This window comes from Etheostoma spectabile, chromosome 11 (assembly GCF_008692095.1).
Source record: "Etheostoma spectabile isolate EspeVRDwgs_2016 chromosome 11, UIUC_Espe_1.0, whole genome shotgun sequence".
Classification (NCBI taxonomy): Eukaryota; Metazoa; Chordata; class Actinopteri; order Perciformes; family Percidae; genus Etheostoma; species Etheostoma spectabile.
Genome location: NC_045743.1, coordinates 10425291 through 10452937, shown reverse-complemented (window position 1 = coordinate 10452937; position 27647 = coordinate 10425291). Strand labels below are relative to the sequence as shown.

The 27647-nt window shown below is 38.7% G+C and overlaps 1 protein-coding gene across 1 annotated transcript; it reads left to right on the top strand.

Moving 5' to 3' along the window:
- Positions 1-103: 103 nt before the first annotated feature.
- kcnj3a (potassium inwardly rectifying channel subfamily J member 3a) lies at positions 104-25516 on the top strand. The gene is made up of 3 exons (XM_032529955.1): positions 104-781; positions 1859-2075; positions 23360-25516. The coding sequence occupies exons 1-3, from the start codon at positions 104-106 to the stop codon at positions 23953-23955; spliced, it is 1491 nt and encodes a 496-aa protein (XP_032385846.1). The 3' UTR covers positions 23956-25516.
- Positions 25517-27647: the final 2131 nt, after the last annotated feature.

Below are 27647 nucleotides of genomic sequence, written 5' to 3'. Positions count from 1 at the left end.
TACATTGCGCACGGGCATTAACGACTGCAGCAACTACAACCCAGACTTTTTTTTATATAATCATTGAATCCTTTGTTATTTCTTTCACTGCTGTCATCGTAGTATGTCTGCACTTCGAAAGAAATTTGGGGACGATTATCAGGTAGTGACCACCTCATCTAGCGGGTCTGGATTCAATCAGCCTCCCCCAGAGAAAAAGAGGAAGAGGCAGCGGTTCGTGGACAAGAACGGGCGATGTAACGTCCAACATGGGAACCTGGGTGGTGAAACCAGCAGATACCTCTCAGACTTATTTACAACACTAGTAGATTTGAAATGGCGCTGGAATCTATTTATTTTCATCCTCACCTACACAGTCGCTTGGCTCTTCATGGCCTCTATGTGGTGGTGCATCGCATACATCAGAGGAGACCTCAACAGAGCCCACAATGACAAGTACACTCCATGTGTTGCCAATGTCTATAACTTTCCCTCAGCCTTTCTCTTCTTTATAGAGACCGAGGCCACTATAGGATATGGTTACAGATATATCACAGACAAATGCCCCGAGGGGATAATTCTCTTTCTTTTCCAGTCGATTCTCGGATCGATCGTCGATGCCTTTTTGATCGGCTGCATGTTTATCAAGATGTCTCAGCCCAAAAAACGGGCCGAGACTTTGATGTTCAGTGAACATGCGGTGATTTCTATGCGAGATGGAAAACTAACTCTCATGTTCAGGGTCGGCAACCTGCGTAACAGCCATATGGTCTCTGCACAGATCCGCTGCAAATTGCTGAAAGTAAGTGGTGCTACTTTTTTGTCAGGAGGCGTCCATTATTTTAGTTCTATTCCCATTGTTTATCATGGCCCAGTCCATGTTTTCTTTTCTTTTTTAGGAAACTGATGCTGAAAGGCCTACACACTGACATTTAAGCCTACATGACGCCATTGTGCATTCAATAGACAAAGCTTCAAAGACTAGAGTGATGCAAATAGATACAAAAAAAACAAGTCATCATAAGAGCTACCACTGACCAAGCCATAACAAGGCGGACATTTTATGTATTTATCAAATTACATATTTTGTACTACTGATGGAGGAAAGGATCCATCAAAGTTTGCCAAGAGGCCTTCATGTTCATTCAGAAGAACATGTTCATATGCTAATTTTTAAATAGTTTTAAAGTGATAGTGCCCTTATCAAGAGAACTTCATCTATGGATTTCCCTGCTGTCCAACCATTCCCAAGAATGCATTGAATATATATTAGGAATACTGTGATATTATAGATTTTTAGATTTCTTTATTTAAAGGGAACAACGTACATTAATTTAAATGAGCACCAACATGTAAGTGTGCCAGATTTAGCCATGCAGGCTAATTTTCATCTGCAGTAGGAGATTCAATGTATAAAGTGCAAGGTAAGTATAAACTCAGTATGTTTTACCAACACAGACACACTGCAGCCATATCCACTTTAGCAAATTAGTTAAACAGGTTTTTTTCAGAGAGATAAGCATTGTTTCTAGTTTCCATGTGTTGACACAGCAGGTAAATAGTGAAAGCAGATGAATCCAGTAGTATTAAGTAATTTAAACCAGTTGTTTTGATTCAGTTGTTTAAAAAATGACACATTTTAAGTCCCAGTGATAGTTAAATAACATGCTGAGATGGATATTTTTGCAGCACAGACGTCTCTTCAGACATTTACATTTAAGAAAATGATAGCGTTTTTTTCTGATAGGCTGATTGGTTGCTCTGATTGAATATACAATGTGAAAAATCCCCAAAGGATCTTGACATGCTGTAGCTAAGTCAGTCTTACCCCTTCCTTACCCCACCAAACATCTCTGTCTCTTCCTGTACGCTTCCTTAGTCTCGCCAGACGCCCGAGGGCGAGTTTCTTCCGCTGGATCAGTTGGAGCTGGATGTGGGTTTCAGTACTGGGGCAGACCAGCTCTTCCTCGTCTCACCACTCACGATCTGCCATGTGATTGACACCAAAAGCCCTTTCTACGACCTCTCCCAGAGGTCCATGCAAACAGAGCAGTTTGAAATTGTGGTGATACTAGAAGGAATAGTAGAGACTACAGGTGAGTGACCACAAACATGCATTTTACATAAGCCTCCTGTTAAAAATAAGAGCTCATTTTGCTGCATGTTGTGGCTGCAGGCTAAATGTACATTCAATGTTGTATTATCTTTACAATGTTTTTGAGGTGATGTAATATCTATTTCTGCAACAAATCTCCTGAATAATATTGATCTCAATCAGAGGGGGTAATAGCTGAATTCCAAGTGCCCTCACTATTGACCCCTTTATTGCATTTTAATGATTTTTGTCATGTCATTAAATGACATCTATGATTTTGCCATCATAGGTGATCATTTTTGTATTGCAAGCTTAAATTAAGTGAACCAGTTTTAATCTATGCAGTATACCACCTTCTTGGTTTTGGGGAAGTAAAGCCAAGTTTGAAGCTAAACGAGCCTTTCCAGCAGGGTCCATGTCTCATCTTAAACAGATTTCATTTCTCCACCTTTGTGCCCACCCAGCATTTACCTCATGGCTGCTATTCTCAGAGCGGATAATAATATGCTTTTTAAGGACCCTTTGGAATTAGGGAAATCCGTGTCCACAAGTTTAGTAATGCCCCAAGTAAAATTTTACACTGTGGTCATTTTGAATTCAACCGTTTATTTGACACAGCTGAAATAGTGTGAGGAGAGCCCCTTCAGTGTTATGGAGTGAAAAGAAGAGCAGTTCAGGTTGGTTCAGAGAAAACAGCATATGGAGATGTGACAGGGAGGCTGACAACACAGACAGCAATTAGCAAAGATATTCAATTCCTCATGTTGATCATTTAGTGCAGTTTTATTAAAGTTCCTCTGCACTTTAGTTTATGACATGCAGCATTTGTGTCATTTTAATGAGACTTGACATGGTCTCAAACATGGTGCACATATATGTTAGTGTATAAGAATATAGACTATCAGTATTGGGTGAAGTGTTTGCTATGTCCCACACAATTTGGCCTGCCTACTGTTGGAACACTTGATGATCCTTTGTTTTTTTGTCTTTCTCCCAGTTAACTATTTATTAACCCTTGTGTGGTGTTCATATTTTATTTACACAGCCAATGTTTCTAGGTCTGGTGGACCCACCACATTATTAGGCTTTTAAATCAATACAGACATAACACTTTATAAAAAATACTTAATAGGTGTTTACTTTACCTTTAATTCAATAAAAAACAGTAAATATGTAGGGTCAACGTTTTTATTTATAAAGTAATTGTATCGTTGCTGCTGTGTACAGGTTGCTTTGAGGTATAAAAATATTCAGTGTGGCAATGCAACTGAATTACCATTGCTATACTAGCAGGCATGTCAAGTATTCTAGTGACTGTTAGATACTCATGTGTCATTGTATCATTTATAGTATTCACAATTTTAGTTTTAATTAATCTGGTTTGGCTTCATGTTTTGGGATTGTAATTCACACGTTCATAGAAATGTCTGCATGGAGGAGAAGTTGTGGTTATGTAGAATTTGTGGAAAAGGCTGATGTTGAAACAATCTATGGTTAAAAATGTATATACAGTGAAAGTCTAAATCCTCAGACACTTTCATTTCTGGCCAATGTAACTCTGTTTCCATGGCAACCTCTCCTTGAGTATTCAGGATTGCAGCACTGCACCTAAACTTAGGTTGTTTTTTTATTCCTATGATATAGGAATCATAACAATTTCAGTAATAAGACAGGCAAACATGCAATGCTGAACATTAATGAAATTGCTTTGTTGACCGCATTGCCTGATATTACGGAGGATCTCTTCTGAAATATGAAAAGCACACAGAGGCGTTACAGTGCCACAAAGTGCTTGCCAGAACAGGTGTTACAGCAGAGAAAGAATAACATGAAATATTTATGAGGCTCAGTGTTTACTAGTGAAGAAGCTGCTCAACTCCCTGAATCAATGTTGTGTTGTCTTTTGTTATGTGTGAAAAAAAACATTGTCTGGAAGTGAAAATACGCTCCACTGCAGATTAAAGCTGCACAATCACTGAATCCTTGTCCTTACTAGATAGTAAGAGACAGTGTACCCTTTCTGACATAGTAACCTTTTGTTACTGAAGATCACACAAACATATTTTGGACTGACTGATGTACTCTTCACGCACAAGAAAAGAAGGAAAAAGAAGCGTGTACAGAGCACGTAGGAGCTAAGAATTGTTCTCTTCCGCTATAACCTTTGACAACCTCTACATTGTATAAAAAGGCATGAGCTATTCCTTTTGAATAGGAGCCCAAAGTGTTTTTTGATCACCACCTCAGTATGATGCACCTTCTAAATGAGACATGTAGGATGTCTGGTAGCAGCAGATATTCTTCTGGAGTAATGCCAGTTGTGGCTTTGTGGTATTGAGTTTGGCTTTCTAACGCGGCTGCGGGAAGATGTTGTGCTGCTGAGGATGAATTGGCTTAACATCACGTTGCAATTAATGTACTGTACATGCCGTCTGACTGCTTGTCCTGCTAAGAAAGAAAAGCACAAACATGAAGCCTGTAATAACACATTTTGGTTGAGCTAACAGCACTAACTGGGATAATGTCTGACACAATAACAATCAAAACAAGCAACACAAACCGCACTGTTCCCCAACAAGTATCTTTATAGAGATACTACAGTGTCATTGGCTACAGAGAAAACATGCATGTCAGGCTCTGTGTGTGAGCGCGTCAACCGCTTTGTTACTTTGTTGTAAATCTCAGTATAATAACACAAAGCTGAGTTACTCCTACATCATTTGTGCATTGCAGGCATGATTTGATTTTAACACTGGAAGAGTAAATAACAAGTAATGACAGCAGCTCAGCCGCTATTGCTTTGTGTTTGTGCATAGTGCTAATACCAATTAACAATACATATATTGTGTATAAGAAATTCAAATTTTGTGAGAAAAATAATTACCTACCAGATTTTACAGATGAACAGTTTGATTGTTAATCCTCACAGAGTCCGCAGTGCTGTTACATCTGCTCAGTTGTGATGGAGGTGGTGGAGTCTGCAGGACAAACTAATCACAGTTTCTGTTGTTTTATCTTAGTATTGTTTATCTTTAATTTTTATGTGATGTGCATATATCTGTACACAATAAACAATGTTTATATGCTATTAATAGGGATTATTAAAAAGTCAAAATGATTTGAAATACGAGACACGCGATCGTTGCTTTAATAACATGTCTAAAAAAGCACAATCTTTTCCAAACATTAACCAAAGTGCTTTTGGAGCCTAAACATAACCACATAAGGGACTGAGAAAACACCCCCTTGTTCTCTGGTGTCAAAGTCCTGCGCTTTGTACGCCCACCATCCACCCTGACCGACTCAGTAATATGCTATAAATAAATTCAGTGCTTACTACCCAAGAAAAATACATTGCCAACCCCAAAAATTAATAATTTGTTTTGCCAAACATAATTAACAAAACAAATTACAGTAGTATACACTGTAATCGTAACATTTAGGGTTAATCTGTGATAAGACAATATCAGCTACAGTAATACTATCAAGGCTATTACAGTAGACACACACACAGGTGTTTTCACTTATGAAGCCTAATTAGACCTCTTCTCAGGACTTTGTGGACAGGCGTGTATGAACAGGGCTTGATTGGCAGCTCCCTGTTTGTTTTGTAGAACCTGTAGGACTGGACAACATTATTACGATTATTGGTCCATAAAGTTTGGTGACATGATGGGAACCGTTTTGCTACGGTTTCCGTGTTGAACAGTATGTAAACTTTTGGTAATAAAAAGGCAGAGCACTTGCACACACAACAGGGTGCTCAGGGCACCCTTGTTTCAGTTTAAACATCAACGTGATGATAGATACGTTTTGTCGGGGCTGAACGTGGCCTAGCTTAGAGGACGAGTTCAGCCAACACAAAACGTAGCAAAAAGTTCATTTAAATGGAATCATTGTGTTGTGTATGCAAGCGCACTGCCTTTTTGATGATTATGGTTTATACATGTGGCCGCTGATTTGATTGAGTAACACCTTAGACACACCCACCAAATGAGAGAAAACGTACCTCAAAGCTCGTTGCACACCGTTTTACAGTTTCAAGGAAACATTTTGTTGATAACTGTGGCAAAACGTGTGTAGTATCTGATGACTTATAAATTTGAATCAGGTTCTGTCATAAGGGTTCAAATTAAGCACTGTCATATGTACCAATGCAAAGGGTCAATGATTGACATCTTAGTGGAGCGATAGTTTGAAGGAGGTATTCTATGTGGAGAGCAGTGATTGGTGGCTGTATAGGTTCAAGGGACTTTATTTACATTTTTTAATTTAATTTTAATTTTATAGACTTTAAGCTGCCAACTCACAACATGTTACCTAACATATCCAATATTACGTATGTTTAAATACTGAGAAACAGAGTGTTCATTGCGTTGGGTCACTCTCCGAGTTTCTGCTGAGCTCGTAAATTGATGCTGAAAATTCTTTGATATAATAAAGTTTTATAATCGAGAAACAGTATGAAGTGGATTCCTTCTCCACGCATCATTCCAGCATTGCTGTTCAGACACCACACATGCACACCCTTTTGAGATTGAACGTCCCGCTGTCTTCTGGGCTAATCAGAATGATTGAAAGCACTTGTGCGATTTCACAGGGCCTTTGATGAACTGTATCACTGCATGAAGCAAGTCAAGTGCAGATTTGAGTCACGCATGCTCCGATTTAAACGGTTTGCGGCATACGTGTCATACTGAAATTTGTGAAATCCGTGAAACTTTTCTCATTACAAACAATAACAGAAGATGGAAATCATTTCAAAAACATTTGAGCTATTCATGAGTGTTTGATTGCTAAGGTTAGCTCAAAACGCCATTCAAGTGTCAGCCTTTGTTGTGTTTGATTGCTAGCTTGTAGCCAACAGTGAACAAACTTCGTTAAGTAGGTCCATTTTTACTGTATTGTTATTACAGAAGTCTCTCGTTAGCTTCTTGTTGGCTACTTGTTGCAAAGTGGCGCATGCGCGACTCAAATCTGCACTCGACTTACATCGGGCAGTGACAAACTGTGTAACTCACCTATCGGAAAGTAGTTAGCTTTTTTCACAGCAGACATTTTGTCTTGTCCCTGTAGGAAACAGGTGTTACTAATGACATTAACGATTGCTTAGTTTGATTCTATTATATCTGCAAAAGAAAATGCTGTGCAAATGTTAGCAGTTGGTGCGTTGCGAGAAAGAAAAACAGCTAGTGGTGCTAATTCTCCAGTCTGGTGAAATCAAACCATTGCAGAAGAAGAACTTGCAACAAGGCAACGTATTTAAACAAGTTTCAGTCAACCTCAAATGACAGTCAACACTGTAGAAAATGTGATGGAAATATGGCATTCATGATGTTCCATGTATTAATTTGTCTCCTCAGTCCAATGCTGGAGTATGGACATCAGGATTTATTTATGCAACATCTTTTTCCATCACACTTTGTTGCATTTTGTCTTCATTAATATTCCAACTTTCCCCCATCAGTCAAGAGGCTATGCAAAAAATTAATATGTGTAGAAAAACAGCTGGATAGAAATGTATTTGGTGTCACACTGAGCCAGCATGCACAATGCCAGGAGCAGCTAAATAGAATCCAAAACGTCTCCTGTAAAAAAGGCCTCTTCTAAATAAATAAAAGTGTATCATGAATGTGTGAAAAATAAATCACAAACAAATTGTGATAAGATTACATAATAATTGCATGACAGGGTCATTTTCACTGTACCACTACAGAGCTTGATGATGAACTGACTTTGACTCATCAGCTGATTCAGAACTACTACATGCAGTCTCAAAATACACCACAAGTTAAGATAAGTGTCCCATTAATACCACTAATGCTGTTCAACACTGCGAAGGCTTAAATACCAAGCCAGATGCAATCTGTTCATTAGTGGAGCTGATTCTTGAGAACCCAAAATAAACTGTAGCCAGTAACAGTAACAGACGTCTAGGTTCCTCCAACCATGGAACTGACAAGTGTATTGCAAAACTAAATTCATTTCATGATTTCCAGTGTTCATTTAGTACACGATGCAGTTACACAACTCTCCTTAATGCTGCAGCTCCTTTATGTGGAAGGTCTAAAGTGTATGTATATCATTTAAGAACAGGCAGTTTTCAGATTAGAGAACTAATAACTAGCAAAAACAAACAAGCTGATGATTTATTTCATGGGGAACTCATTTTTATCACCAAACAGAAAATAGTCTGCAAGCACATTAGTCTATCACTAGATGTTGTGTAGTGTTTGGGGTCTAACATGGGGGCAGATCTTCACAAGCTCTGCAAAGTGTTTTTAAATTCACTCATCAACTACGAAACGCAATAATTCACGAGCATAAACTGTATCATCAGCATAAACCTCATTAAACCCCTTATTTTCAGAGTGATGTGACTTTCATGCAAATGTGTGTAGTGGGATCATGACACTTGCCGTGAAATGCATAAAATACTACAAATAAGTCATATTTAGACATGTTTTTTAGGCAGAGTTGACAAGGTTTTTTTTTCAGGAAGTTTACTTCATTATACACTCTGCTGTCTTGGTGTTCATTTAAATGGTTTTGTTTCCTTGCTCAGACAATTTTCAGTTAGGCTTCATTTCACTCTTTTGGTGACACGGCACATTTGTACTGCAGGCAAACAGTCTGCTACCGAACAAACTAATAACCCCCCATGTTTGTAAAGGATTCTGCACTGAATGTCTGATGTGAAGGGAACACTGTGTCACATTTCATCTCCTGATTTGGTTATGAGGCAACTGATGGCAATAAAATCACAAACACGCTTTTCTCTTTAATAAAGTCTTGCGCTGATTTTTATTGTTTTGAAAGATTTCTGTCAGCCCCCTCTATTTCATACTGTTACAAGGCTTTCCTATGATTCACTGTTATAGAATAAAAACAATAGAATATCCCTTCTATCTGCTCATTTTAAAATGAGTGTTGGTGGCAGGGGGCCAGTTGCATGTAGACTGGATCAACTGGTAATTATTATTCACGTGTGCAAACTGCATAAATGTAGTATGAGACTGGAACAAACAGCTGTGAAAATTGAATCGCCCACTTGTGTGCTAAATATTAAAAATGGTGCAACTATATCTCTTAAATGAAGTTCATTTCCATGGGTTTTAAAGTTCTAGGAAAAGCAGAACATTTGAATTTTACTTGATGGATCTAGATGGATTTATAATTACATATATTAATTCTCAATAAAAAAGGCATTAAAGAGACTCTTGTCATTCAGTTAATTACCTGACGTAACATTTAGTTATATAATTATCATCATAGCTTTAAGTAAGTTGTTGTTCAACAAGTACACATGAAATGTATATTTAGAAATTAAATTAAGAGTAATAATTGCATTGATGCAGACTCTGTAGTAAAGCCAGCCAGCATAATTAATTGGAAACATCTATTGCCACTGATTAGCAGATCAGCCAATGTCATGGCCCGATCTGTGTTTTATCATCAGCAACAGTAATTGAAATGAAAATGGAGAGCTTTCTGTTGCGCTGGAGGCCTAATAGTTTCAGTCATATGAGTGGGAGGCCGTAGTCCCGGAGGTCTCGGGTCGTCTGACATTATGAGCCCTAGAGCTTAGGTAAACGCTGGCCAAAGTGGACCCCGGATATGAGCCAAGAATGTGATGTCCTCTGGAGAAACTGACAATAATTCATTGTGAGTCATTACACAGAGAGCGCGTCGTTCCTTCCGGGTGTTGCGCTCCCGGGTCAAAGGGTTAAAGTGGGTTCAGCGGGGAAGAGAGTGGGAGTTTCCAATTAAATCTAATGTGCTCAGGGTGATAACTCAGGAGAGAAGTGTCTGTCCCCGCTGAGCTCCACCTGTGCAGCGATAAGCCGAGTGCTGGATACCATACAGCTCTCTTGTTAAAATGTATTTCATGCCTTTAGTTCATGTGACTTTATTAACGTGAAATTTTTCTACTACCTGCCTTGAATATTTCAGCATGAAAAATATGGGTAATGTTCACGATGTCATGAGAGGTGTACACTAGTGACACATCAAGTCTGCACCTGAATACAAAAATATTCTAATACACTTTTCTGGTAATCTTCCTGGTAAAGTACATGTTGTCAAAGTGCAGGGTCTTTACTTGTAATAGAGTATTTTTCACATTGTGATACTTCTACTTAAGTAAAGAATCCACCACTGGGTTTATAAACATGCAAATATTGTATTTCTTTCAGTAAAAGTAAGGGCAGCATGAGGACATTTGAAATGGGGCTTGCTGATGTAATGTTTTACAGTACAAACATTAGCAAGGAAGTAGTCTTGCATTGCTAGACCTATATCCACAGTGCTGTGAAGGAAGGTGTGACTACAACACATACATTCTGGATTAGGAGAGAGAAACGCTCTGGGTTGTTTGCATTTCTTTAAACCAATCACAATTTTTAAAATGGCAATCCACGGAGAGCAAAAGTGCTGGTTCAACCAACTTCTGAGTCTTCATTAGGGTGTTGCTGTACTGGATTGTAGTTGACTGTATTGCGTATACATTGGGGTAATATTTAAAATATACTACTTTTCATTACAACAGCAAGAAAAAATGACACCCTTAAAATCACTATAAGGACACACCTCACACAGTCTACACTGTACACCTAGATTTAGTTGTTATTAAACTATTTAGTAGGCAGTACTTATTCTTTCATGTTTCATTAAAAAAACATTTTCATTCCAAATCACATTAGTTGTTTATATTAATCAGCTTAAGCATGCGGTGCAGAGATCATATTAAGCAGAGATAACGAAGGACCTTATGTTTCTGAATGGGAGGGGCGGGGTCCTAAAAAAAAAATGTTTCTGAATAGTTTCTGTCCTAGTTAAAGGATGTTTTGATAACGCTCTATTTATGTTTTTAGTTTGCATTTATGTTATCTGGGCTTTGGTTTTTTATGATGGATTTAGTGTTGATGTTTATCTACATTTATTGTTGCACCATGACTTAGACCCGGGTGGGGACTGATGCGCTCGGGGCAGTGATGAAACAGTCAAAAACAGATTGGAAATCAGTAATTCTGTCTTCTGAGTGAAAGTCTCCATGCAGTACTAAACTCTGGAAAATTACACTGTGTTATGTATAATGTTTTCTTTTTGGGTTTTTGCAACCAATATATAATTTACATTATTACTTAAGTTATTCTGCTGTATAGGGAAAAAAATCCTTCTGTGATTTCCCATCACCCCAACCCCACCTCCACGCAGTTGCTAGTGGCCAAGGACATGGATGATTAAAAAAACATGATGGTCTCTTAGGAAGAGGTTTTTATTTTCACTTGATTTTCTGCGTGCAAAAGTTGCCTGACCACACCAGTTTCTGAACATAGCCCTACTGAGAACTGCAGAGAGAGTTGTGTATAGCTGACAGTCTTAATTAGCTTTGTATCAACTCATTTGGCAGTGACTAAAATGTAATGGATGTCCATCAATATAAAAAAGTTACACACTAAAGCTTTAACATGCTTATTTAAGTCTTAAGAAAAAAAATTATTTGTTTACAAATGATTTTTAGTAGTGCTGTCAGTTAAACGCCTTATTAACGGCGTTAACTCTAACCCATTTTAATGGCGTACATTTTTTTTTATAGTGAAACTTTGCAACAACTAGTAAAGTTAGAAAAACTACAACACCACACCGGATCTGGTTAGACCGGAAACAAAACAACAGGCACACCGCACACACTTGTTTGGGCTTGCGAGCCGGCCAAAGAGTAGTAACGTTAATTTTTGAGTGGATGGTGAGTGCGAGATGCCGAAATGGATGCCAATAAGATTCTGAATGGAAAGTTTACTTTTTAAAAGTTGCCAAATGGTTCCATTGGCAAGACCAACGTGCTCTGTTTGTTTTGTCGTTGAACTGAGCTATGATCGCAGCACATCCAGTCTGAAATACCACTTGATGGCCAAGCACACAGCTGATGCCTATTCTCTCCCCCCCCGTCAAAGTATTTTTTTCACCCTTTTATTGATGGACAGTGTTACATTGTGTGAGAGATTATTTTCTCCGAGAGAGAATGTTGCGAATGAGTTAACTATGACATATGCGATTAAATAATTTAATCGTTTGACAGCAGGCATTTTTAGTAATAACTACTAATGTAAACTTGATTTGTCTATTGCATCAACTTACCGCTCTGTGTGATCTGACCTGAAGTTTCACCTCTTGTAAAAAATCAGACGGTTTAAGGCAGCCGGTTTCCACGCTGATTTATAGTAAAGTCAACTAATTCTGGATAACTGTGTACAAATGAATTCAACTTTGTAAGCTTCACAGAAGATTTGTTGAAACGCTGTTGGATTTGATTACATAATAAAGGTGTTCGTGATATTTTGTCTACCCCCTGTTTTTTTACGGCATCTGTTGAACCACGCATTATGCTCTGCACAAGCGCAGTTCAGTTTAGCATGCATGCTGTATTGAACAACACTGAAATTAGCTTTTTCTAATTTTAGATTAAAAAAACATGGGTTTTCTGAGAACGCATCTGTGAGATTTACCTCTATGCACTGGGGATGAACTCCATATAATGTGCATTGCAGCGAACCGGCTATGACACCCTGGATTCATTATCCTTTTTAGATGAACTGTGCTGGCTTCCCAAGGGGGAGCACGGTAATTGTGTCTTTAGGGATTTGTCAAGTCAATGTTGGATGGTAATAAATCATTGGCAGAGGAGGTGTGATGGCAGACCTGGAATGAACTGTTGTGATGAAATCATACCAGAAATGCATTTACCAACAATGCATCAGTCTTCTCGTCACACAGTGAAGAGTTTGAAATAATTGACTAGGTCTCTGTTGCCTTTATCTTAGAAGACGTGCTGTTGTGAGAAGGACACTTTTTTGGTAATTGACAACACAAACTGTAGACCTCTGTATTAACCCTGTCCAGATGGATGATGGACACTCGGAGCAAACTGTTACATGTCCATAATTGAGATAATTTTGTGGCTCCACTTGTCTCCACTTGTCTAAGAGGTTGTGAGGAAGGTTGCAATGCACTTGCAGTGTTGGTCACTGGCATTGATTGGTTGGGCTGTGACTGTCCCTGAAGTGCATCAATCGTGCGGCCTGAACACAGAGCCACATGAACATGTTCTGAAGGCTTGTCTTCTAGCAAGACTTTCCTCTGGGACTCCTCTCTTTCTGCTTTTGTCACTCAGACGTGTTCGAGTTCACAGGAATAATCTGCTCTCGAGCTCAAGTGATAAACTTAAGGCAACAACAGATAGGCTTTCTTACCAGTGAGTTCGTCCTCTTTAGCACCTCCTAAGTCTGAGATTTCTTCAGGCATTAAAATCCCTCTTTTGTGTCACTTCTTTTTTAGCTTCAACACCTTTTCATGACTTAAGTAGATTTACTGTAATAGCCGAGATCAATATGAGATTACAGCTCCCACTCATTCACTCTGTTTTCGGGTCATTTCTGCACTCAATACACAATGAGGAGAAAATCTTTCATAGCTCCCTTTGGTCTGGTACCTCTCCATTGGGATTTTTCCTGTATGACCAATAGTGGTTGTTCGGCCCAAAGGAAAACCATCAATTGCTGTTCTCTTTATGGCAGTATTGAGATTGCCTTCACTTGGTAATATGTGCTCTCCTGGCTGTATTAATGGCCTACAGCCATATGTTCCTCTAGCCTGCCTGACACCCCACCTTGTGTGAAGATGGTTGGCAGTCCCTGCTCCTGTTCCCTTCCCTTCCTTTTCCTTTCCAACAGCCTCCACACTCAAGCAGTTGCCTCAGCATCCAGGCTCTCCCCTCCCCCATAGCAGTGCACTTCCCCTGCCTTTTCTCTTCATCAGCTTCCTCCTTTTTCTCATTGCTCAGCCGACGCTGTATGTGTAGAACATACATCAGAGCTGCAAACAACTGGAAGCCACCTTTACAAATGGATCACACACAAAAACAGTGTTTAATGGAGGGAAGGGAATTTATTTCCAAGTCAAACTGTGAAAAACAGGTCACTGAATGATTGTGGATTTCTCTACACTTTACCACTTGGTGGTCACCATAGAAACAGATGATCAGACAGGACTTGTAGCCACAATAGCAGTATCTGTATACAAAATTAGATTTAGATTAGATCTATTATAGGTACAATTTGTTGTGTACTTTGTCATGTTTTTCCATAAAGATCAGAAGTCAACTGTGAAAAGCTAAACTACTAAGAACCATATTATTTAGAAACACAACACCTAGCTCCTTTATATTCTCTTCTTCTTCAGCTTTCCAGGACGACATTCAGCACCGCAGCTTTATACGTTATGACACAGATCCTGAAAAAAGGCAAAAAGGCTGCTTCCTGTTTTGTAAAATGAAGAACAGGATAATTGTCCCATATTAATTGCTGCTCCTCACATTCCAGCAATGCAGCAAAGGCATTTTGTGGACAGCCTTGGCTGCAGTGAGTGCCCGACAATGAGAGCACAATGAATCTTGGACAGTGTTGTGTAGCGGTGCACTGTGTGTGCAGCTTCCCGATTCTCATGCTTGTTTTTGCTAGCATTTTTCTCATACATAACACTTCAGCTGTTTCCACAGGCGTGATAGACTGTCAGGGGACTTTGCTGACAGCACTGCACTGGTGAGTGAGTTTGTGTGTGTGTGTGTGTGTGTGTGTGTGTGTGTGTGTGTGTGTGTGTGTGTGTGTGTGTGTGTGTGTGTGTGTGTGTGTGTGTGTGTGTATGTGTGTGTGTGTGAGTAACTTATGAAGAGAGAGCCAGACAGAAAGAGGGGGGAGGCGAGGTTATTTGTGATTTTGTCAGTAAATAAATAAATCCTTTTTTCAGTAAATCCCATTGTGAGAGTTCATCTAGAGAAGTCATTTAAATAAACCTTCATTTTCACCATACATTTTGATTGTCACTTGCTTGCCAAAAATCTAGATTGAGGTTCTGAATAGATGTTTGACAGAGCTGCAATAAATAGATCTCTGCATGCTCTCATGTCTGGCCCTTGACTTTACTCTGTCCTCAGTGTGTCGAGGGCAGATCTGCAGCTCAGAATTTGACTGATCCAGCCACCAAATAGATATGATCCTTCAACAATCTGGATGAACAACATTAAGACAAGTCCATGAATGCCACTTAGGCTGTTTTTCTTTCAGCTACTATCAAGAAACACTGACAGGCTACCTCCGAATTTATAGTGCTTTTCTATTTCAGCCACCAAAGAACCCTTTTTATCTTCACTGTCACTCCGCTGGCTGTGCGGCGGCTTCTCTTTGTTTGACCAGAGATGCAGCCCGCTCTATGTTATCATCTCAAACTGAGATGGCTTTTAGGCATCTAAATCTCAAAGTTTATTCTTGACATTTTCCTGCCGCTTTGCCTTTTATAGAATCAGCTGGGAGTCTGTGAAATATTGCATAATACTGTACATTGCCGATAGAGCACCTGTAATCTCAAGACCGACATTGCATCTCCGGGCTGTAAAGTCATTCACAAAGTCTATTTCATTTATAAAAAAAATCATTTGATTAACATATGTGGGTTATCCCTGAAGATTTCGTTTAACGATGTTATTGTTGCTGAGACAGCAGAATATTTTCAGCATGTGACAATCCTGCACACACAGATGCAGAAAATGTTTCTTTTCTATTTCTATTTTATTTCCCCTACCTTTAATGAGATGTGCTTTTTTTTTTTTACATCTGTCTTGAATTTGTGGATTCAGCAGAGGATTATTCTAATACTGCTCATGCTGTCACATAGATACTGCATACAGTATGAAAGCAGTAAACTGCCTGGTGAACTTTTAGCGACAAGGGACTTCTGAAGGGATTTCACATTTGTGTAGGATTAAAGCAACACTAGAGAACTTTTTGTAACTTAAAATAATGTTTCAAAAATTGTTTCAGTGTTTCATTAACTCATAACAGGGTGAACGACAGTGCCTTCGCTTTGCGGCTCTCTACCAACTATAACCGCACTATGCAAGTTTGCCAGATCGAGTAGCGGATCTGTAGTTACAATGAGACATAATGGGACGATTCCGCTTCCAACCTGTAGGGGTACTGAAGTGGGAAAAATTCCCCAGTGTTGCTTTTTAGATTTGCATTGGCCGGTCAGAAAAGATCATACATTTCACACTCTTTTACTGAAGGCATAGTATTAGGAAAAAAGAAGATGGCGGACATGGTACATTACTTATCCTTTGTACTTTAAAGAAACACTGCGGAACATTTTATATCATTGCGATTTGGCACCGTAGTTTCAGAGTGTAATTCACACCACTGTCGTAAATACAGACAGCTGTACAAATGCATTTGTCATGATAACATTACTTATGATAAAAAACTAGCAAGTTGACATCTTGGCTAACAAAGCCAAACATTAAGCGAGTGCAACAACACAAGATGTAGTAAGTTACATAATATTACTTACCAGTCCAACAACAAGATAGCCAGCTCTCCATCTGTCTTGCAGACTTTTATTTTGCGAAGCTCTTGCCAACTACTAAAAGCCCGTCCGAGTTGTCCAATAGCAGCTCGATGTACTCTGCGGCTTCTAGCCTCTGCCATGATGTCTGGAGTGGCTGTTGAACCAGGTCTCACCGCTTGCTCACTCTGCTCCCGTTTTGGCACGCCACGGCCGCTGTTGTTCACAATTTGATTGTAATTCTTACTTTCCCTTATAGATTTGATTAAGTAGTTACAAATAAATGGATGAAAAATCAACGTTTGAAACCCTAATCCATCTGAAAGCATGAAAATCCCCAATATTGGCAAGACAAGGTTTCTACCTAACAGCAACAATATGTTAAAACGGAAAGTTTACTCTCAAGAAGTTTGTGACTGCTGGACCATTACACCATTCAAATGTTTCTCACACATTTAAGCAATTGAATAAACACAAATTTAATAATTTATCAATAAATAGTATTACGTTTGATATTTAAGTACATTTTACTTGGCTAATTGTATCTCCAGCAGACACAGAGAATTCAATCAAAGTTGTGTTTGTTGCCACCTGGGTTGTGTAAGTCCACTATTCACTCTCCTTTTAGCTCTGGTCTAGAAGTCTCCAGCAACTGTTGAAATAAAATGACTAGCTCTCTAGCTGCTAAATGCTCCACTGTAACTTGCTAACTGTGTATGCCAGCTGTTTGGGGGTGGGCAGGTAGTGTTCAGTTGGTTTATCAAAGCTTTTTCGCTCCTGCTGCTGCTGGATTTGACGCTGATGAAAGAGATGAGGGTGAACTAAAACACTGAAGTAGCAGGCCGTTAAACCAAAACAACGAGCTGAAGTGTGTAAAAGAGTAAGAGAACTACATACACAGCCATTTTCTGTGGGTTAGACACAACCAGGGTGCGATTTTCCAGGGGGGATGCGTGGGATTTCCCTCTTTCTTTTCTTTCTTTTCATGCCCGATGGGGTCAAAAATGTACCTACCCCTCAAAGCTATCAATGCTACTGCACCAATAGATCATTATAAATAGAGGTATTTTAAACTAATCAAAGCACTGCAACGTGAACACATAGTGCCATAGAACAATAAAATCTGAGTGGCAGTTGCTGGGTGTATTTAGCCACTACAGAGCTCCGGGACGCCGGCTACCAGCGGCAGTTGTGTTTCGCAGCAGTAGGCGAGCCAGCTACAGGCACCGCCAGACGACGGTGTTTTCAGTTGAGTTTAGCCAGAAAAAGTGAGGGTCATGCAGCAATGACAGTTAAGTTTAGACACCAAAACAATTAGTTAACTTTAAGAAAAATATCGTGGTTTGGATTAAAACACTCCCGCTGAATGAACAAGCGTTTCCTGGGTGAAAATATTTTTGATTTTGCTGCGAAGTGAAATCCGCTCCCCGACTTGAAAGCAATGTGTTTTATGTTGACACCACATTGAGTTTTTTTATTTTGAGATTATTTTACAATGGATGTTGAAGGTCTTTTAATAAGTGTTATGGCATGACTGTCCAAGTTGCACTATATCCGTAGTTTTGGAAGGGGGAAAGTGCTGGTCCCAACAAATGTCCCCTTTTACATTAAATGTAGTAATACATTTTCCATGAAACAATTACTGATTAGTGCAGCTTTAAGGAATTTTGACTGCAAGATTTCCCCTTACAAATAAGTATTATCATGACTGTTTTTGGCACTTCTTCCACTTTGACTGATTGATTATTTTGAAACTCAGGGACTGATAGCAGATAATAATTTAAACCAAGCCTTTACCCTTGCTTGTCGATAAGCCTGCTAGCATAGGAGACAATGTAGCAATTTGCAATTTTCAGTATCATTATCTGCACAAGGTTTTTGGCAACTGGCAAATGCTGGGAACTGTACTGAAATATGATGTATAATTTTTATTTAACCCTTGTTGTGTGTTGTTCATATTTTTGTTACAAAGCCAACGTTCCGGCTCTGGTGGACCCACCACATTATTAGGCTTTTAAATCAATACAACCAAATCATTTTATGTGAAAAATACTTAATAGATGTTTACTTTAGTGACCAATCATATATACATCACATTTATGATCATTTTTGTTTTTTGTGAGAAAACAAGGAAATTCAATTATAAAAAAGGTACTGTATAAAAAAACAGAAACAAGATTTTTTATCATTATTAGTGTTTATTTCTTAGAACCTAATCAGAACAGGTAAAAGTGCTTGTAATGTAACAATTGGGTAACTTTTTGTGTGAGAATAGCAGGTGCTGAAACATTGCATAGTTTCATAGCATCTACATTTAAATACACTTTTTTTTCACCACAACTTTTTATGTTCTTCACAGAAAATGAGCCAAGGACAGTGAGTTTGAGTTAGAAGAAATAATAAATAGCATAATTTTTCTTTTACAAACATTGAAAACAAGTACCACAGACCCAAAAACCATACAAGGGTTAACCATGAAAAATGTAATATTGGTATAAAGACTAGTACACTACTGTTTATTGCGACAGAGATTCTGTAACAAGGTGGTACAGAATCTCTTATTGTGCATATCTTTATTGAGAAGGACCACTCTATTTAGGATTTGAAATGTATTGGTATTGGCTTACACTGAGTCACAGAGGGGAACCAATAATGATTTACTGAAATTAGAAGTGCATTGGATCTAAAGACTTACAAATTCCTCTCCTAATGGGTTGAATGAGGAATTGTCTCTTCAATGATTACAATGGCGTTTTTCCCTCTTGGTTTCTTTTGCCCTTACCTTCTGCTTTTACCTCCAATAGAGCTAGTGTAGTTTAATTATGTTTTATTGTTGCTGAAGAATGAATGTGCTTGTGTTGATTTGCTTTCGACTGATTTTTGTGTTTATTCTTGATAGTGCTGAAACAAAAAAGATGATTCATTAATTACCAGTTCAATGTTTTGGTTTATAAAATGTCCAAAATTATTTTAAAAAATCCCACTACAAAACATAAAGAGCCCTTAGTTTCATATAACAAAAAAGAGAAGCAGAAAATCGGAAAGTTTAAACTCAATTTGTTTTGAATTATGTTTAAAAAGTCATTGATTAGCCAATTTTAAAAAGGAATGTATACTATATTTATCTTTGTGATTTTAAAGTTTTTAGATAAACTGAAGGATGGGGTTGAACATTGGGTTAAGATTTTCTATCAGATCAGAGATCAGATCATGTTTTTCATGGTTCACTAAAAGTTGACATTATACTGCTGTATTAATTTGCTATTAACTACTGGACATAACCAGGTTTGTAGTGTTCCGGTGGTCAATTGGTTAAAGACGCAGACATTGGAACTGCAGCGCTTCTTGTACCATTTTGGGAACATGTCAACACAAATCTTTAAAAAAATAATCAGGTGTACAGAACATAAAATAAAGACGTACAGAAAGAAATCTTCTAAATAATCTGTGTGTACTTGTTTGATTTCATTTTTTGACAAATGTTACTAACACCTCTGACTGTGTGTGTGTGTGTGTGTGTGTGTGTGTATGTGTGTGTGTGTGTGTGAGAGACACAATGCTTATATGATACTGAATGTGGTGCCATGAAGATAGCACAGATATAAAACACTGCAATATACTGTGAGAGTGATGGATGATAGAGAAAGAGAAAATCGTGGATGGCATTTTTTTATATGAGATCTGGCCTTCACTAATGAGCAGTCACCAAAGTATATGATTTACCTCTTGTGTTATAAAAGGTCACATTTCAGACACAGTAAAACCATTTTGGTCTGACTCTGGAGCCAAATGGATGGTTTGACCCAGTATGGAAAATACATTTTGAGCCGTTTGGATGTAAGAGTTTGGATAGAAGAGAGAGACTTTTGTTTTGTATTGTCGCTGTTACTTTTGACCAAACTCAGCAGTGAAGAGGTTTACGGCGGTCACATGCACACATTCCTACATTTTTGTTTCCATAGAAACGCTGAGTCCCAGGCAGGCGGGTATTTTTGAGTTACATAAGCCTTTATCAGTAGTACGACATCCACATTGATATGGGTATTCTCATTTGACTGGATTCCTATTTTAAGGAACTATATTCAGTAACTGGGGTGAATAAACAAATCAGGTTTCATTGTCTTACAATCATGCTATTTTTAGCTGTTTGATCTTGAGGTCTCTGTCTAACATGTTTCTCCACATAATCTGTCAATTTCCATCAAGATTAAAACTGTGTTTTGGCCTGAGTGAAAGTCGAGGCACACAGTTGCCATACGAATGTGGGTGTTGCAGAACAGCTGATCTTTACCAACACAATTGTACATATGTGATACAACCGTGTCTATAATTATGCAACAGCTCAGGCATCAGTCCTTGAATAATATATGACAATTAAATACATATCAAGGGCCATGGTTAAATCTAGTGCCTTTAGTTTTTGAAGAAGGGTATAGGTAACTAGACCATCCACATCAGTGAGATTTCTTCTTTTCTGTTTGTAAGGGATTGAGTAGCTCTAGAGGAGGGGAAACAAGTTGAAGAGGGATTCAGCCTCAGGACAGCAGGGTTCATGTGTTTCCAGAGACTGAGGTCTTCCAGTAACTCCTACACCACCTGCAGGAACAATAGAGCATTATTAATAGATGTAAGATGAAGCTATTTGGGTCTTGTGTATTACTGTAGCAACCTTTTGCCTCAGGCACAATTGCATTACACTTGTTCCAACCTTTTCCCTAACATACACCAGCAAAGTCGCTTATTGATGTTCTTGTCCTGTATTTACTGTATGGATGTCCCGTTACCATTGCAGCATCAACTGCATTATTCCATAAAGCAAGTATGGTTGACTTCTGGGGATGATTAAGTGGCTGTTATAAAACCAATACAGAGAGCGTTTTACACCAGAGTTTTGTCATTGATGATCAAATGGTGACTGTGTTTTTGCTGGAGGCAGTTTAAAAGGCTCTCAATGCAGAAAGATTTCAATTCACACTGAACTCTTCTAAATCGCTTTGGCCCTAAAGTTCTCTTCAGCTTTGCCTTCTTTTTTTAACTACAGCACACTTCCATTGTGCTTAAAGACCCCCGGACTCTGAAGCACTAGTGCAGAAGTAATACTTTGAATACCCCAAACACACTTGATGTTCAGTCTCATGCACATCTGCGATTGTGTACAGAGCTATTATCAGTGAATTATTTTATGACCTTGGGAATCAGGCGGAATCACAGATGCCTCCAGTTTTGATGATGACATCCTCGCAATCAGCAGCGGTGTCTCACTGTGAACAAGCGCTTCATCTTAGTTTAGACCCAACTGTCGCTGCTAGAACAATATTAAGCTGGTAATTAAAACGTGATAATAATCTACTGCAGTCGCTGATTTTGTAATGGATTTCAACAAGTCTTAACATGAGTGCCCCCCAGCCATTCCTCTATGTGAAAATAAGGGCTTTTTGGACTGATATAACCAATTTAGTGTTTTGTTTCAGATGTAAACCTAATTATAGATGTTCCATGCTCGCTTTCAGTGAGAAATGAAAGTTGTTTTTTCCCAGCAGAATATCAACTATGCCAAGATGGATGGGGCTTTGCTGTGAGTAGTGTAGTATGATATAATGCACATGCAGCTATGATAGCAGCTGAATAGCGGTGATGAGTAATAACTAATAAGAATCCAAAAACCTTGCATGAAAAAAACCTGTTGTTGATCATTAATTCAAAGCTCATGATTTTGCTAATTGCATTAATTTCTTTCTGAGGACGTGAGGGGAGTTTCTAAGCAGGGATTTAATTCAAAGTCCCATGTGAGGGAACATTTACTCTAAATGTATCATATTTTGCAATCTTGTGCTGAATTTGCAGAATATAGTTTACGGGTACCAACACAAAGTGGGAAATATGATATTTCATTTGAATTTGCAGTCTTCAACTGACAGAATTTAATGCTTTAAACTAAATTGTCAGACTCATTTTGACTTTGCCAGCTGAACAAGGTAATGGAACAGATACTTCATGTAACATTTTGTGTTTTGGATTAATTTGGATTCCCTTTCTTGTGTCAGAAAGCTCCAAAGACATTTCAGTGTGAGCTAGAGCTCCTGAAGCCTTTGCCTAAAGCCGTTACTCCTGTGGGTTCCGGCAATTTGATTATCTTAATCCCCTATCATTCGAAGCTTCTAGCCAAGCTTAAGGTGTGGACTGAACTGTTAAGTAGCATAAGAGGTGATGGTGGAGAAGACCTGTGTTTTTACCAGAAGCTGTGTTTGTTGTTGCTGTTTTTGTCTGTCTTGGGTCTGTTTTATGTATATTAATGTGGAACCCCAGGTAAACCAAACAGAAAAAAACATAGGCTACTTACTATTATATTGGTCCATTGGCAGTTCCTTATGAACAGTAGTCTCAGAATGAATCGGGTTCTTTATGAATAATAATACTAGAATACTATAATAAACTAGCCATTTTTAGAATGTACACACAGCAAATAAAAGCTGCACTTTTAATTGTCTTTAAACTTAAGCTGGAAATTGTTCATAAACATCAGATTTGAAAACTGGAAAAATCAATTAAGCTTTTTATTTAAGCAGCTGGCTCTGTAATACATTAAGTACTTATTCATTGTGGCACTTTTGTTTGCAATACTGTTTGCTTTGTGATGTGAAAATGGCAAGAATCCTAGACAATACCATGTTATTGATTCTTACGGAACGGTGCCGAGCATATAATTAAATCAGGGCTCTGTTGAGGATTAGAGTCATGAAACATTCATTTTAAAAAGTTAGTCTCTATTGTGTTGGGTTGCGGAAAGAAAGAGACATAATATGCCATCATTTTTAAAGAGCCTCAAAATGAATTAATAAATAAATTTGACAATTCCTCTACTCAATGGTCTTTTCATTATGTTTTTGACAGGGATGACCTGCCAAGCGAGGACGTCTTACACTGAGGACGAGGTTCTGTGGGGACATCGCTTCTTCCCAGTCATCTCCTTAGAGGAAGGCTTCTTTAAGGTGGACTACTCTCAGTTCCACGCCACATTTGAGGTGCCCACCCCTCCATACAGCGTGAAAGAAGCAGAAGAGGCTCTGCTCCTATCCTCGCCCCTCATGGCTCCATCCCTGTGCAACAGCGGGGAGAAAAACAGCTCTCTGGACTGCCTGGAGACCCTGGAGGACAATGACAGCACCACCAAGCTGCCCACCAAGCTCCAGAAGATCACAGGGCGGGAAGGCCTGCCCAAGAAGCTACTAAGGATGAGCTCCACCACCTCAGAGATGACTTACAGCTTTGGAGACCTGCCCATGAAGTTGCAGCGAATCAGCTCTGTTCCCGGTGTCTCTGATGATAAGCTGACCGGTAAGGCCTCAAAGATGAGCACAGAGCCCATGAGTAAGTCAGTGGCGGACTTACCTCCCAAGCTGCAGCGACTGGCTGGGGGGGGAGGGGGCAGGATGGACGGACACCTGCCGCCCAAACTCAGAAAGATGAATTCAGATCGCTTTACATAGAGCAGGCAACATATTTTAACTTATGCTATCCACCTTTATTTCCCTACTTAAAGTCCTTGTACTATCCCTAATTTATTAATGGACAATATTCTTATATTAAAAGAAATGTTGAATATGTGCACAAATACCTTATATAAAGTAGGGTGATGGAATTGAGCACATTTGGACCTGGATGTAAGTGTACATGCTATGATGAAAGACCTCTGATATTTTTTTTAGGATGATGTACAATTAGCACAATCCGGCATGTAAGAAACAGCGCATGTAGAACAGAATCTCAATAATTTCTGGCATGACATTTATCGATATATTATTTTACAAAAACAATTTCATTGGTGGATTTATTGACAGTGAACAATTGCACAAAGCCATATAATTTACAACATGGACAAACCTACATCACATGGTTCTAATTTGTGGTGACAAAAGGCACATACATTTGTTTTGAGTTGATTGCTTTTGTTGTTTAATGTAAAATTGTGGCAATGTTTATGTTGATTGCATGCTCGTCTTATTGACTTAGCTATACAAAGGTAATAGACAAAGATGTTTAGCCTTAACTATATTACCTTGTTTCCATTTTCATGTTTGTTCACAGCTGGATTTTGGTATTTCATATATAGACTATTTTACCATGTGCAATTTTATGACTTTATTAGTTGATCAAATACAGAATATGTTGCTAGATGATGCATTTTGAATTTGAAAATGCATTATTGGCATCATTTGACCTGTCTAAACTGAGCACAATGCTACACAATTTTCACTTGCTTATTAAAGTAACACTTAAGTTGAAAGAGTCGATACTTTTGCTCGATAAGCACAAAGCAATCATTATATAACACCCTGTGATATTAGAAAGCATTTATGGGCATTTTGTCATTAACTGCTTAGGACAGTAGTCCGATATTGTGCAATCCCTTTGTTTCATTATATAACTAAATCAACTTAATCTACACTAGGCCTGTGTGCCTAGACACACAGGAGACACTCCATTAGAATTTCAACTTAGGTGTTACTGGTTAGAGTTACGACGTTTTTCCACTGCATGGTATCTACTCGACTTGCCTCGACTCTACTCACCTTTTTAGATTTTCCATTACGAAAAAAAGTCCCTGGTACCTGCTAACAGGTTCTTTTTGTAGTAGTACCTCAGTCAGGGTTCCAAGCGAGCTGAGGCGATACCAAAAGATGACGTAAAAATTTGCTAAATACTTAATGGTCGGAGAGAATCCACTAATTTAGCCACTAATCACTGCGTCCTCATTGCTAGCGACAGACGGGGGGTGTCCTGTACAAACCCGCCGTGTTAACCGGTAAATAGTTTATCCAGTGTTTTAATTTTTTTGCTGCCTCCAGGTTCATTAGAATCAAAAACAACACCCCTTCGACGTTCTGTGTGTGTGTGTCGCGTTAGGTCACGGCAGTTTCATGCTATGATGACCAGACACGGCTCGCCTCACTCATGAGGCAGTACTAATCTGCAATGGAAAGAGGAGGACGGGACACCGGGGTCGAGTCAAACCAAGGCTAGGCGAGTCGAGCAGGTACCATTAATGGAAAAATGCCATTAGAGGTGGGCCCATAGGGAAAGCATAACCTTTGTCTTAAGGGCCCATAATCTCCCTCCTGTGTGATGAAAGCAATAATACTGTAATGACTATACTCTTTACATAGCCACAGGGTCTACCACAGCCCCATATTCATTATGTTTACTGAATCCATGCCATGAAATCTGGTTCTTCTCTAAATGCATCAAAGACATTGTATGATACCCAATCTCTTCAGGAATAAAGATCTAACATAACTGTTTAGCATCTTGCTACTTTGAATAGATTCAATGCATGCTTTACCCATTCAAATCAACAAAATGTTTTTATTAATATTACTTATTAAAGGGAGGGGTCAAAATGATGGAAGACCAACAACAAGCTTACCTCACTGAAAAGAGCTGACATGGGCCTGTGCGGGTGCATCTACTGTACCACCGTTTAAGTATGATCTGATCATTTTCACTGTTCAGCTTAAAGAAATAGTTTGACATTTGGGAAATACACTTATCTGCTTTCTTGCCCAGAGTTAGATCAAAAAATATGTAACCACAGTCAGAAGCTGGTTAGCTCAACTTAGCATAGAGACTTGCAAGCTTCAAGTATTGCGTTTGTGCCCAAACAGCAGCGAACCAAACCAATCAGCAACTTGTGAGAAACTACTGGCAGCTACGGGCGTGGTTTTGGTGTGTGTGACGGCCATGATTGTTTGTTCAAAACAACAATGGCAGACGTGATAGACAGACGGTTCATCCAATATCCCATCACCTGCCAAGTATTTTTTTGTATGTGCCTGCCCTTTTCCAAACAGTTTTCAATGATGGCTTCTCAGATGCTTCTGTGTAACAAACCATCTGATATTTATTAACCATATGAGGTTAATAAATACTGTGCAAAGGTGAAAAAGTCCATATACCAGCACCTCTAAAGCTCACTAATTGTTAATTAATAATTATTATGTTCTATTATTTGTTTCATCTGTTTGTTTAATCCTATTGTTTGAATCTGCACCAAAACCCAATTGTAACAACAATACATACCCCCCAGTAAAATGGATAATAGTTTATTCTTTGTTTATTTTTATTTGATTGATGTAAATATTAATCAGTGAGCTTTAGAGATTACAGTAGCTGTTTTTAGTGTTAAGGCTAAGCTAGGCTAACCGGTTGCTGGCTGTTTATTTATATTTACTGTATCAATCTCTTAATGTAAAAATGTATACACTTCTCTCTTGGAAAACAACAATGCCTCTACATACCAGACAATTCATACTATCATTTTTAGTTATTTTTAAAGTGCTCACATTATGCTTTTTGGCTTTTTCCCTTTCTTTTATTGGGTCATATCTTTTTGTGCACGTTATAGTTTTACAAAGTGAAAAAGCCCAAAGTCCACCCCAAAGGGACTGACCATCTTCCAGAGAAAACACTGTTCACAAACTGCTTCAAACAGCTCTATTGTAGTCCAGCCTTTACTTCCATGACACGTTATAATGCTCACCTAGCTGCTAGCGTGGCATGCTCTCATACTCTGCAACTGACTAGCTAACAGTGCTGACCTGCGCATGTGCGACTCCTGACAAAGAGGGAACAGAAGTGTGATGCCTCACTCGGTAGCTAAAACAGAGAGCTCAACACACAGGGGGAAAAGTGGTGCTGCAGCAACATGCAGTACAACAAAAATATGGTGTTTTTTGAAAAGTAAACCACATAAAGCTGTTTTGGTACAACCCTCTAAATTCAAGTATGAACCTGAAAATTAGCATAATATGAGCACTTTAAGGATCATTAGTTATTTGTAAAAGGCTCTGAGCACATTTACATATACGTTTATTAAGCTGAGACAAAAAGCCCAGTAAAAATATTACACTTCAAATTTCAATGCCGACTGATACTCCACATGTGCTCTAGTAAATAACTGACCAAAACCCTGTCAAAAATCTCAGGGGCAGAGATGCACACGATTGTATTTTTTTAGAGTCAGTGGTACAGTCTGCAGACTTTCTACTCAAAAACACGAAAGATACAAAATTCACAATGGATTGTTCATTCTATTTTTGTACGCTAATCTTGCCTTATTGACAACACATGCAGGACTACAAATTGATGTGGTCTATTTCTAAATCTGGACCAAAACTGCGCC

Excerpts from the sequence above, each read along its gene's own strand:
- kcnj3a (XM_032529955.1), top strand. The coding sequence starts at position 104 with ATGTCTGCACTTCGAAAGAAATTTGGGGACGATTATCAGGTAGTGACC. Across the intron at positions 782-1,858 it reads TCCGCTGCAAATTGCTGAAA|TCTCGCCAGACGCCCGAGGG; the intron begins GTAAGTGGTGCT and ends ACGCTTCCTTAG. Across the intron at positions 2,076-23,359 it reads AGGAATAGTAGAGACTACAG|GGATGACCTGCCAAGCGAGG; the intron begins GTGAGTGACCAC and ends TGTTTTTGACAG.